We start from the raw sequence: 13,945 nt of genomic DNA, 5'->3' as shown, positions 1-13,945 counted from the left end.
CCGGACGATCTGGGTTCAGCGGTGCCGTGCCCGGTACAGACGGCCCCGAGGCAGCGGCCGCCGGCGGCTTTGGGCACACGCCGCCCTGGCAGAGCCGAGCGCCGGCCGGGCCGGGGCGGACCCCGCGGGGCCCGGCAGCCCGGGAGGGGCGGCGCTCCGCTCCCGGCGGCGGCTCCCACGGGCGGCGCCGGCGGGGCGGGAGCGGGAGGCGGGCGCGGCGGCCGGGCCGGCCCCGGCAGGTGAAGGAAGGGGCGGGCGCGGGGCGCGCTGACCGCAGCGGGGATGAGCGGCCGGCGCGGCGGCGGCGGCGGCTGCCCGCGGAGCTGAGCCGCGCTGCGGCGGAGGTGAGCGCCCAGTGCCGGCGGTGGCCAGCCCCCCTCCCGGCGGCGGCGCGGCGCGGGAAGGGCTCCCCCGCGTCTCCCGGCCCTCTTCCCGCCGCGGCGCTGCCGGAGGGCGCCGGGAAACTCCTCGGGTGAGTCGCGGGAGCCTCGGGAAGCGCCGGGCCGGCCCCCGCGGAGCCCCGGCGCCGGGCGGGGAAAGCCGCGGGGCTGGCGGCCCCCGGAGCGGCCGCCCGGGTTCCCTGGGGAAGGTGAGATTCCCGCGGCTCTGGGGGAAACGGCGGGAAGACGCCTCGTGTCTTCTGTTCCACGGGCTGACGCCTTCAGTTCGGTGCCGCTTTGCTTACCTGCAGGTGGGATGGAGCAAAAGCACCGGTGTGAGTCCGCCCGTGGGGAAAGGCTCTCCTGGGGGCAGAAAAAAGGTGTAGTTGCTTTCCTTTGGAAAGGGAAGAATGAAAGAGCTGTATTGCCCGCTTGTGTTGAGCTGTGGCTTTGGTGTTGAGTTGGGAGCATCAGGAGTCATTTCCCAGCATGTTTCCAGTGATGATATAAATATGTTAAAGGATGAGGCAAGACTTTTTCTAGAGTTGAGACATAGAGTACAAATTCATTGTGCAGCATTTTCTGTGGTGTTACTACCTACTTTAACCTTGGATGCCCCCTCTTTACTTGGGTCACATCTGTCACTTCAGTCTAGGTATGAAGTTCGCGTCCATCTGCCAAGTGTAGGCTCTGTGCGAGCTCTGTGCTGTGCCTCTGGGAGCAGCAGAGAGTGAGAACACCTGGCATGTGCTTATTTAATTTGTTAGCTTTTATCCCCAAGTGACCAGTGTAAATTGGATACTGCTATCCCAAATGAATTGAGGCGCTGGAGAAGTGTTTCCCCTCCTACAGGGAAGGCCTGTCTGCTAAGACCATTTTCTGGAGTCTTGATGCTGACAAGATACAGGTCAGTAGTGGGACTGAACCAGCCTCGTGCCGTGTCTAAATTCATCATGACAGGTGCAGTAGCTCCTGAGTGCATCACGGTCGCCTGCCGATGCATGTGCTCGGTCTGGCTGTGCACTTGGAAGTTACTTGCATTGAACTGGTATGTTTCTTACTGCGAGAAGCAATTTTCCACTTTTCCTCTGCTCTAAGGGTTAGTGTGTCACAGCTTATGAAATAAATTAAGATCTGAATAATTATACATCTCTTCTGCTTATTTTTGGTTGTATCTCTACAGGAAATGTAGAGCTGAAGCCTCTGCCGTATTTCTTTCATGCTTTAGACAAAAGCAGAATTAACTTGCTATTTATCTTTTAGGCATAACACATTTCTGTCCCTTCCTGCTGCAGTATTCTAGAACCATCTTGCTGTTGCAGGAATGCTGATTAATAGATACCCCTTGCCAATATTCCATTACTGAGGAGTCAGTACTGGGTCAGCTTAGTGGTAGGTTAAATACTGCTTCCTGTTTGTAATTTTTTTTTTTTGTTTTAAAATCTCTCAGCTTTCTATAAACTTTTCCACAAAGCATGACAACTTCATGCTAAAAGGTCCAGAAAATAAGGAGTTTTTTAGAAAAAGTTATAAAGGAGGGAGATGCAGAAATGACAGTTCTGGAAAGGGTTTGAAGTTATCAGAGCAGTAAGAATGAACATACCAAGATAAATTCCTACAGAAACCTTGGGAAGGCTGTCTGAGTGAGAATTCCTGTGTTTGAGGCAAATCTGACCAGCTGACTGTGAACCTGTAAACTCCTACAGGTGGATGAACCCCTTGTACTTCTAAGACCAGATTTCCAATCTAATATTGTTGCTAAAAAATTCAGCTTGCCTACAAAAAAATGTAAAATAGGGGGCATGAAATGTCTCCTCCTGCAATTTCTTGAGTGGATATGAAGCAGTCTCCTTTGGCAGAAAACCAAACATGGCAACCACTTTGGTAACGAGTGCCAAGTAGAAATGGCAATGCCTTAAGAAGTGTTAATTTGTTCTTTACAGCACCAAAACACAAACATGGATGACCAAAAGGCTCATCCATATTTGTCATTTTTCCTGTAGGAAAAGCGTCTCTGACACTCAAACCTGGTGGTTGCAGTGTTGTTCTTTGCCCCACAGCCCTTGGGTCACTGGTGCATTTATTGCTCTGCATTGCAGGATTGCAGGAATAGAGAGGTGTGTGTTTTAAACTGACAACATTGACTTTGTGTTGGTGCATCTCCCAGTCTGTTTGGCATGGGATGTTTGACAATGGGTAGCTTATGCTTTTGTCAGGCTATCCAACAGTTTCATAAGTTGCTTGGAATGTGCAGCCCTGCAAGCATTCTGTCCATTAATTGTTTCTGGCTTAAGCCCTGGTCTTAAAAGTACTTGCAGATGTAAGTAACTTTACTATTTGTAAACTTCTAGTTTGTATTGGTGAAGGATCAGGATCTTGGCTTGTTTGCTACTTCTACTGGACCTTGCAGGAAAGTTCATAGAAGCTCAGACTCTCAGTAGCATTGATTAATAGGTCTGTAAGGAATGGTGAGGACTTCTAACAGCTACCAGGGAATGGCCAGAATAAATTGGGGTTTTTTAGATTTAAAAATATTAGTTGATACAATGATTCTTCCATTATATGCTTTGTCTTCCAGTAGGGACTTTTTAAGGAACATAAACTTATGTTTATTCCCCTCTTGTGTAGCGAAGCATTTTTCTGGCCTTTTTTTAAGGTAAACTTACTCTGTGCAGGCATTTCCTCATAACATTTTTTCACAATTGCCTAGGAACCTGTACTGCACTGTGGAACAGTGTTGGGAAGGGGAGTTTGAGAGCGTAGAAGTCAAGGGGATGGATTTAAGGCAGCCTCAGAGGTAATCTGAAGCTCACTCATTTCTATAAATATAGTACTAAAGGAAATGTGTATTTCTTATACTGTTATCACATGTACATATGTCACTGTCTGTTCCTCCAAAATTTATGAACCATTGCTAAGTCTTGTTAATCAACACCCCTCTCCTCCTATCAACACTGCTGGCTTTATGTTGGAATGACTAAATGAGTTATGCCTTTTGTGATTTGTTGGGGAGAGAATTGAAGGCACTGAAGTTTTCATCAGTGTAGCTACACTGGGTTTGGTTGTAAACTTTAGCAATTATTTATCATGTTATATATTACAAACATATGTATCCCTGATTTGCTTGCTTTAGATGTCTTGACTAGAGCACATAGCAGAATTTCTCTACACTGTGCTTTTTAAGAGCAATATAGTGTCTTTAGTATTTCTCCAAGATTTGTTTGAAGATTTTTTCAATCTTGTCTCTTCTCCATATGCTTCTGTGTTGAGTTTCTTAATTTTTCCTTACAAAGAAAGGGAATTGAAGAGTCTACATTTCACTTCACACATGCAGGCATTTGAAAACAATTTTTTTAAAGATAAGGGATTAATTTTAAGCAAGACAATAGTTAGGGGAGAATGCAGGGACATGAATTCCTATGGAAACAAACCTAAATGTTGTTCTCCCCCTGTTGCAGCATACCAGGATAACTGAAATAATCTATTTATTTTGTTTGTGTGCCAGCTCATTTCCTATAATGACTGAGTTCTTATCTCTTCCAAGGTGGGGTTATGCATATCTAAATATCTGGCAGAAAGATATTTCAGGATGATGTACAGCGCAGAGAAAGAATTGCAATCACTCAGAAATCAGGCCTTGGCATCACTTATGGCTTCAGCTCCTGCAGACTGTGATTTTTAGGAGCAGAGAAGGGAACAGCTTGCATGCCTACTGAGAGGATTCCTCTTGTGTCTTTTTGCTGTAGTCACAGACTGGTTTAACCAGGCCAACTCAGGGACACCTAATGTGAAGCTAGGGCTCTTTCTAAAGTACTTCTGACAAATCTAAACTTCATGGAAAGTGGACATTCTGGATCTGCCTCCTAAAACAGCTGTAAAGAACTGAGCTAGATAGATGGTGTGAAATCAGTAAGTGTGGCTAATTTTAGGAACAGCTGCTTGCTGAATTTTGTTGCTGGATTAACTTTCACGTTTGTAGCTGCCCTGAGGTAGGGAAAGTACACCTTTGCTTCCTTGCAATGTTTTCTTTCTGGAAAAGCCACAGGTAAAACTTCAAGTAGTCCAGGGAAATCTTGTTTTCATCCTGTTAATGTTTGAAAATTCTCATTGTTCAGCTGGTTGTGGTTAAAGCTTTCTGGATTTTTATTTTCTTGATGCTAGGTTGTAACATCAACTGACGAACTGCATCATTAATTGTGTATGATCAGAATCGCTTCCATCCTAATGGAACAGTAGGTACATTTGAATCATTAGATCTCTTCTGTCTTCTAGAAAATGCATATGGCTTTAATTCCAACCCAACTCTTCTAGTGTTAGTTTGGCAAAGAATGAACTTCCCAATTCAAGTTAGTTTTATATCCTTACATTTTTAGAAGGTAAACTCTTTGCTCTTAGTTAAATGCAACCACTCTGCTGTAACTTAGAAAAACACAAAATTTGTTCTGGTCATGATAAACCGCTTCCTTGGTTATCTTAGGGCAGGAATACAGGAGTTTGGAGTTCTATTCTTTATATTTTGACTGACTAATTTATGTAGGTGGTGCTACTATATATGGTAGTGTGCGAGCACTTAGGGATGACTTTGTTAATTCCTGATTATTCCTCATTACTCAAAGTGGATTTAGGTGCCTACAGAGACTTTCACTCTCTTATTAAGCATTTAGAAAAATTAGTACCTGCACATACACTCAAGATCACATCATGAAAACTTTAGAGTGGTCCACGTAAACAGGTAATGGCTTTTGTTGCTTGACGTAGTAGACAGTGCAACTAAACTTTATTAATTCATACAGTATCTTGAGGTGTGCATGCACAAAGGACTGGTGTAAAACTCTTCTTTGGTACTCTTGATTGTTTCAGTGCAGGAACTATATTGCAATCCCCAAACAGGAAATTTATTGAGCATGTTTAACCAAGACTCTTATTTTGTTATCCATTCAGCTTTGCTGAATAAATGAGTGCTAGGAGAAAGTCGGATTTATGCCTTTAATCATGAACTCACTTGCAGGGACTCTTCAAACAGGAAATCTTTCGTGCCAGATGTTTTCCTCTAAATATGAAAATGGAATTTCTGTTGGAGCTCGTATAGGAGCAACAACTGAGTGAAGTATCAGTCTTAATTTTTTAAAAAATCTGGTAGCTATGCTGAGTACTATTTACTTTTGAGGACTACAAAACCCCTGAAATTTTAGAATTGTATTGTTTCTGGTAGAAGCACTGCGCAAGTATGCAAAGGTAATGAATGAGGTCTCTAGGAAGAAGACTGTCTGTATTTTAAGCAAGTGTTTAGTATTCTTTTTTCCTCCTGTGTGCCTGTACTGTATATTTAAGCTTTTCCTCTAATGGGAAGGATAAAATGCAGCTTTAAAAAAACCAGAAACTGAAATCTCTCATCATAGTAGCTAGGGCCTTAGAAGAAGCAGTAATATGTACACCCAAAATTTACTAAAATATGCAGTTCTTAGAGTTGGCTGTTGGTATTTTATGTTCCAGTTCGTCTCCTGTCTTAACTAATTTGTCATTTTTCGGCACCTGGCTTAAGACTGCTTACCAAGTTCCAGTTAAGTGATTAGTCCCAACTTGCTGTAGGAAAACAACCTGCATTTTGGAGTTTGAATGATATTCCTCATTCTTGCTCCTGGCAGTACTTGGAAACAAAGGACTGGGAGGCAGTGGCACCAGTGTGCATGTCTGGAACTGTTGCTACCTCAGAGATCTTTCTTTGTCCAAGTGTTGACAAAAGAGAGAGGATGGGAAGTGTGCTGCAAGACTCATCATGAAGGGTGATTTGTGCATAACAGACATGACTAAAGGCAAAAGATTTCTCATTTTGAAGTGTGGCCAAGTAAACAAGAGGAGAGCAAATTGTAGAAGGAAGTAGGAGAATTTAGTATCTCTAGGCTTAGTGCTTGTATGGTCAAGAAAATGAAACAAAACCATACTGGGTGGTAGAAATAGAGTCTGCATGAATGGGTTCTCTCTCTTAAAGGACAAGAATGTGAATTTAGATTGGAGCTCAGTGCACTGAACATTGCATTGTTACTCAGTGTAAACATATCTTCTCATCGTTCAGGTTAGCCAACCTGGAACTGCCAGCAGAACTCCATCTTTTGGTGTAATTCTGCTGTAACAGATAGAAACAAGGTCAGGTCTAGTTTAGCCGGCAGTATTCCTGTTTAGATGAACCAGGAACCTGTGCTGTGCAATTTAATAATTAATTGTTATACAAAAGGAAAGCTTAATTCTAAATGCTCTTCAACTGAAATGACAGCTTCATCTGTTATTATCATTGAGTTTTTCATTTAAAGATAGGGCAAAATAAAAAAACAGGAACCCTCGGAGGAGGGATATCTTTCTTAACGTGTCAGTTCCCACTTCCATGTTCAGTTCTTCTCCAGACAAATAAGCTTCCTACTCTCCAGCAGAGCTTTGCTCTGCTGAAAGCAGTCACTGAGATGACTTTGTCTTTACTAGTGCAGCACTTCAGGGCAACAGCTCCGACCCTGAAACTGATCTTAATAAGTGTAAAAGCGTGTTTTACTGATTTTCATTTTTTATGTAATGACATCTTAGTAATGAAAAAGGAAGAAGAGAGGTGGAAGTAGAGTGTCATGAATACCTCAGTCTTGTCTGGTGAAACATGTCATGTAAGACAAAAGAAAAGTGGTTTTGTAGGAAGCTTTGTTTCCTTGTTTTAATTTTAACTTCAGCTACTGTAGTGGTAGACATTAATCATCATTCCAGAAACAGTAATTTTTACAAATATAGATATATTTTCTTAAAATACTCATAGAATTAGCAGTTGGATTTTTATTTGTGGTTTCTTTCAATATCTTCATGTAAATCTTATTGCAAGTCAAAATCTCTTTGAAATGGTCCTTCATCTCATGTTTTATTAGCTCTTACATGATTCTGCAAGACTTACCATGCTTCTAAACATCAGCTTGGGTGACTGACAGTCTCTCTATTGGTGTATTTGTAAAACTTGTTAAAACTCTAAAGTAAAAAAGTTTTGGTTTGAATTCCATGTCCTTACAAATTCTACCTCAAAGTCTACCTAGTTCCCCTTAACTTCATCAGAAGTTGCACGCATCCAAGTGCTGAGGTTGGTGTTCAAACCAGAGCATAGTTACCCTTCAGAGCTCGTTCCTGCAACCAAGAAGCAGAGGCTTAAATTATTAGTCTCTAAGCTTGTGACAACCCTACTAAAAAGAGTAAATCATTACCTTGATATTGCTTAACAGTAGTTCTATTACAACATATCACTTAATTGTTTGTTTCTCCCAGACCAAGCTGGAGCTCTGAAGAGACTGCAGTTCAGTGTGTGATGACTGCAGGACAGTTATTTCCTCAAGTGGAGCATCTCTTATCTCAGAGTGCTGTGGTATGACTGAACATTGGGTTTGCATTGCATGAAGTGTAATGTCTCCTAAACCTTTTACAGAGACCTGTAGTCATGCTGTTTTCATTCAGCTTCTGGTATTTCATTACACTGATAAAACTGTGCACTTTAGACACATAAACTCATGTAAGAGCTACCCATCTTTTGTTCTGTTCTGTTCTGAACCTGTTCCTGGAAGGATTAGCTTTTTTTTTCTACTGGTTTGTTTTGGGGTTTTTTTCTCATGACTGTGTTATAAAGAGGAATTTAGCACAAAGAAACCTGGGTTATGAGCCTACAGGTCCTACTGGCAGATGAAAGGCTTATAATTAGCTAATTCAAAACTGATCTGTAAGCTTGACTAATCAAAATAAGGTACTTTGAGCTATGTTTGGGCGAAAAAGTGACCTGACTTGCACAGCTGCTGAGCATCTGCAGCTGTTAATTGCCTTTAATCAGTCAGGCTTAAACATTCATGCTTTCCACTGTAATTTTTCAGTCAGTTAATCAGACTCCACTATGATGCCAGGTAGGCATGTTTCCAAAGCACTGTGCTTTTTAAGTGAGCGAAGTGGGATTTGCTTGTGCAGGCTTTTGTACACGTTGCATGGGGAAATACAACTTTTTTCTGTCAAAGTGGGTGTACCGCATACAGCAGCACAGGACAATCAGTCCTCTGCAATCTCCGTTTGGTGTCTAGGAAAGAATCCTTACCTTCAGTATGTAATTGCAGACTTGCATTAGGACTAGGTGCATGTAGGTGAATATACTCATCAGAATGCAACCAGAAAGGCTTTTCTGAGAAGACAAAACACCCATTGCAGGAGGGGCACACAAGTCTTGCTGCAAGATAAATAGTTTTCTTCCTCCCAAGGAGCTGGAAGTAGAAAACCACCTTGAAAAAAACAATGAGGTTATGTACAAAAGAGTTGTCATCCTGGGTTTAGAAGAATCCAAACAAATAATAAGATGATGCATAGTCTGGCACAAATGTCTTCCACTCCCACCATCCATAAGCTTGTGTGGGTACTCTTACTCAAGAGTAAATTAAGCATGGTAGACTGCTGGGATTATGCTGGATAAATACTTGCTGTGTGACTCTGCAGTGGGGGAGGGTGGGAAATTTGGAAGGGAAAGAGGAATATTTTAAATGTACTCTTCATGTTTAAACTAGGAGAACAGAGTTAGATAGCCAAACTATTCTCTAGCCACATAGAGGAAATTACTGAATTTGCGGGAAGCTGTTATGGGAAGAACTCAGTGAAATTCTTTTTTCCTTCAGTACTCAAAGCCTCAGTGAGTCATCTGTCTCCTGCCTTCTCCCTCCCTCCAAAAAGAAAAAAAAAAAAGTAAAAGCCCTTCTTTCTGTCCCTTGGCAAATGCCACAGCTGTTGTGGAGAAGGTTGTAGTTCAGATCCAAGTGTCTGAAGAGGCCAGTTGAAGTATTGTCAGAGGCATGTGTGGATGTGTTGAATCTCACATTTTTTGCTTTGAGGTGCAGATAAACTTTCTCATAATGATGGAAACAGCGCTGATAAGATGGAATACCATGTTTCCAAGTGTACACAGTACTAGGTGATACCAAAGTCATTCGTCTGGAAGCTGTCTGTCATATTGGCACAGTGCCTGCTGTGCCGCTGCTGCCAGGCTGTTTCTCCATGGCTGCATGGCATCCCCATCCCTTCAGCGGAGAGCAGTTGTGTTTGTCCTCCTCTCTGCTGGCTGGTGGCTCCTCTGCTTCGTTCACTGGTCCTAGAGGAATGAGAGGACTGCCAGGAGCAGAGGGATGTGGTGGTGGGAGTGAAGGGTGTCACAGTGCTGCTGATGCCACCTGTGCACTTGCACTTGGGGATTTGGTTCCCCAGCAGAATTGGGTTGGCAGGTGGCAAGGGCTTAGTGACAAATCTCTTAATTACTGAAGTTGTACTAAGTGCTCTTCTAATGGGCTACAACAGCATCGTGGTATTTAATAATTACTTGGTAGTAGGAAGCTCTCTGCTGGGCAATTGAACTGGGACTTGGGTCACTTCTTCTAAGTTGGAGGTCTTGTTCCAGGGAATGTGTCAATCACTTGATTGACAAGCTTTGTTTAATCAGAGAAAGACAAGCAGAAGGGATTTGCAGCAGTGTCTTTGCTGTGAAATCTAGCAAACAGAAGTTTTTTTGATTGAAACTCACAGTTTGGCAACTTTACACAATTCCCTTCCTTCCTGGAGTGTTCTCTTCCATTTTAGATAGCAGGAAACATATTAATTAGATGCTTCTAATTAATCCTTGTTTCTGTGCCTGGGCCATTTCTATCTTTCTAGTCAACATACTGAGTAATTTGCCTGCCACTTGTTATTCATGCCCTGTAATTTTTATAGCCCTTAGGAGATGAAGTGCATGGCCTTTCCAGAATTTTGCTCTAAATGTGCTTGCTGGTCTGTGCTAATTGAGAAGGTATGTGGAAGACACACACCTGGCACATGAATCAGGAGTTTGAAGTGTCATTCCTACAGAAACAAAAGTTGTGAGAAAGCTACAACTGCTAAGGACTGTGGGGAGACAGCTATGGCATTGGGCAGACTTCCTTTCCTTTAGTTTCTTATTTTTGGAATTTTAGGGTTTTGAGCAACTCGGAGGTAAAGACCAAAAATGAACTTGGCCTGATATTCAGGCATTAGTCCACATAAAAAGGGTATTACAAACCTGATGTGTTCCCAATAATCCTGTGTTAAGAAGATAAACTGTATCACTATTCTCTATTTAACCCTAGTGACCTACTGTCTGATGGATTTTATTTCAGCAAAACGGTCTAGAAAAGGAGGGAGCTTGTATTAGAATGAAAAAGGTTGACGATAGTGCTCTGTAGAACAGCCAAAGTGCCAAATGGATGGCGAGTCTTGGGGAATAGATTCCTTGTGATTTCTATCTGAACAGTTTAATCTCCAGCAAAGTGGAATGGAAAACAATAAAGAAAAGCAATACAGCGTTCCAAAGGAACAAAAAAAGTGAGCTTTAAAATTCCAAGGTATACAGTACATAGGAAGAACTCTTCAGCAATTCTCCTGTCCTTGCTGACTAAAGGTTTATTTTTCCACATCCAGTTAAACTATAACCAGTGCAGTCTTTGCACTTGATTGGACTGTGCCAGCTGCTGGTTCCTGGGTAGACTGCACAGGAGAGGAAGTGTCACTGGAGCAATGGATGTGACCCGCAATGATTTCATGATATTATCAATCTTTGCTGATCTGTGATGATGCCCAATTTAGGCATTTTTCATAAAATTCTGGAGACAACATTTTTTAAAGTATGTAATGGAATAATTGTAGTTTGAAACGTTGGAGTAATTGTAGTTTGAAGTGTTGGGCTTGTTAGGTTTTGATCTGTTGGAGACGTAGCTGACAGAAATTGGAAATTAGATCTGTTGTGTCTTGGAAATGTACTTTGTGGATATAGTGGCTTACTACTGAAAAATAAGTGACCAGAATACATGAAAGATTGTCACATAACATCTGGAAGAAGAGAAGGCTTTTTGGATAGAGAGTAATGCGCTTTTAATGCTTTTTAGTATTAAAACCTTCAAAACTGAGAGTTCTTTTTATGGCTGTAGAGATAAACAATTAACAAAGTGCAGCTGCACTTTGATATAATTATTATATGCAGTTTTTTAGAGGATATTAAGTGGATCAGTCTGTATGATTTCATATACTAAATAAAATACCACAAACAGCATTAAATATTTTTAAGTGTGCAGAAAGAGTATTTTCCTCCTGTAAAGTTCAGCTTTTGTAGATCTTTTGTTTTGGGGTGGCAGTAACATCTGCAGCTGAATCAATGCATCTGTGATGTTGTTTGGCTTGGGTCTGGATGTTGTTCTATTTACTATACAAAGATGTCAGGTTTGATTACTTAGGTTGAAACAGGACCAATCCCACTGACCTAAATTTCTGAATTTCCTTTGTGCAAGTGAAATCCAGCTTCAGCTCTTCATTGTGTACAAGAAGCGATTCGTATTTAGAATGCCTGAAGAATATCTAGGATGTGTACAGCAGGAAGAGATTCTGTAAATCTTGTAAAAGCTTTTGCTGGAAATGTTATGTGCTCCATGTAAATTCTGTGTAGAACCAAAACCTGGGAATGAAAGAATGCTATACAGACTCCTTGGAGTTAATGACTGTTAGCTCCAGGCAGTGCATAAATGTAAGATTTTAGAGGTTTTGAAGAAGGAGCTCTTCTGTCATAACCAGGTCATCTCTGTAAAGAGTCTGGCTGCAGTGTTTTGAAAGAGCTTTTCAAGGAAATTATAAAAAAGATTAGGGCACAAAGCCTGTGTATTCTTCATAGCTCATCCTGCCGAGAATGGAAGAAGGACTGCTGACATTTATAACAGACACAATTTCTTTAAGAACTGTATATATACGTATTTCTATATGTGTGTGTGTGCATGTTTCTTTTAGTCTGTGATAAAGAAAAGTTAGTTTCAGTGGTGAAAAGCCAGTGTGGCCAGGGATCAGTCAGATGACCTTTGGACCATCTTTGTGACCATGAGAATGGAAAGAACAGGCAGTGCTATAAGGTGTTTGAGAAAGGATTTTGAAATAAGCAAGTCCTCTACAATAGGATGGGTTAATGTGACGCCAAGAAGCATCTTCAAATTTAAAAAGGAGAGGAGATATTCTAACTAGACTGTAGAGTGAATGTAAAAGATTCCAGGCTGCTGCTAGATTCAAACTTTGTCTGTAATAATTTTAAAAATTCTTGATGGGAAGGAAGTGGGAGTATCTTTTAAAATGAGTGTTCCCATTTACAAACTCTTTTTTAGCTCATTAATGGTACAATAGGAATAGCTTTATGGAGTCAGATCCAAGGAGAGCTTGCAGAAGAGTGTAAGAATTTGGCACAGATATAGCATACCAGCCTAAGAATTTGCACCTCAGGGGCTTATTGGAGTAATTTTGAATTGCCAGAGATTGAGGTCTTGGAATCTGAGATGGATTTCTGTATTTCCAGTTTTTCAATCACTGTGCATTAAGCGAGATGCTTTGCAGTTTTTTTGTTGTTTTTTTTTTTTTTTTTTTTTTTTTTCCTTTTGTTTTCCTCCTCTGAAATATGTATGATCACTGATCCAGGAAAGGTTTTGATTCCCATGTGCAGTACCATTGCATCCATTCCCACTATCTGTGGTGTTCTGAAGTCCTTTCTCCAGAATGAACAAGTTATACTCTTATAAACACCTTTACAAGGGTTGTGTCTTGACATACAGGACAGGTCAGAAAAGGAGCTGATTTGAGAAGAGCTACATGGCATCAAGGGCAGATGGAAGTAAGAATCTAGAATTTGTGTTTTAGCTCCTTGCCTTTGGTCTATCTTACTGTCAGGTGTTCGATATTTTCATAATATTATGCCGGGGGGGTTTCCCTATTTAGAACCTTGCTGCAAACTTCTGGCACCATGGCAGTAATGTATTTGATTAGGCAAACTGGTTTGTGATGTAAAATATGACTGTTGTTGTTCATGTCTTCTAAAGTATTGCATATGAACGTCTTCTGTGCTTGAAAATAGCCCTGCGTGAACTCACTTCTGAATGCAGTTCTACAGCTCTGGAACTTGGGTCAATGTTGGGCTAATCCTTGCTGTTGGAGTTCATTTAAATAAGCTTTAGGGGGAATTAATTTCTTTCTTTTTAGTCATACTTCTGTAGGAAGGAGTGATTTCCATAAAGAAATGATAATAGAAAAGGCCATTGTCCAAATTATCTTGTAAAAGAAGCCCACTGCGTGAGAATATTCATTTTTATGGTTATTTTGTGTGATTTGAGTTGACTGTTCCCTCTCGTCCTCCAGACTAAAACTGTTTACTGCTGTCTTTCTGAAGCAGCTTTGCAGTGTACATTCATTTCAATTTTAAAATCTTCACCTAAAATCCCAACTACACATGATGTGGTGTTTATAATATAATTCATCTTTTGTAGATAGTAAGCATGAGCTTACAGAGCTTCTTCTTTCTGGTGCTTGTTAAAAAAACGAAACAAAGGAAAAACCCACCAAAACCCAAAGGTAATATTTACCTAAGTGATGAAATACACTTTGTTGGCCTTATATTCTGGTTACTGTAAACCATGCCATTACCTGTTTCAGTCCTTTGATTTGGTGTTTTGTGTGGTGGGAGTGGTAAAATAAAATACTTATGCTTTACCACA

The 13,945-nt window shown here is 41.3% G+C and overlaps 1 protein-coding gene across 2 annotated transcripts in view; it reads left to right on the top strand.

Moving 5' to 3' along the window:
- Positions 1–277: 277 nt before the first annotated feature.
- The window catches only part of SH3BP2 (SH3 domain binding protein 2), a 36,909-nt gene continuing 23,241 nt past the window's right edge, over positions 278–13,945 (top strand). The window contains exons 1-2 of one of the 2 annotated variants that reach the window (XM_066185270.1): positions 332–344; positions 3,091–3,177. In XM_066185270.1, the coding sequence (XP_066041367.1) occupies positions 3,155–3,177 (23 nt within the window). In that variant the 5' untranslated portion in view covers positions 332–344; positions 3,091–3,154. Of the gene's footprint in view, positions 345–3,090; positions 3,178–13,945 lie in introns of both variants that reach the window. The other variant, XM_066185272.1, reaches the window with a different exon arrangement.

This window comes from Chamaea fasciata, unplaced genomic scaffold, assembly GCF_029207755.1.
Source record: "Chamaea fasciata isolate MVZ Bird 193981 ecotype frontalis unplaced genomic scaffold, bChaFas1.0.hap1 SCAF_6, whole genome shotgun sequence".
NCBI classification, from domain to species: domain Eukaryota; kingdom Metazoa; phylum Chordata; class Aves; order Passeriformes; family Sylviidae; genus Chamaea; species Chamaea fasciata.
The sequence above is the reverse complement of the archived record's forward strand: the minus strand, read 5'-3'. Positions and strand labels throughout refer to the sequence as shown.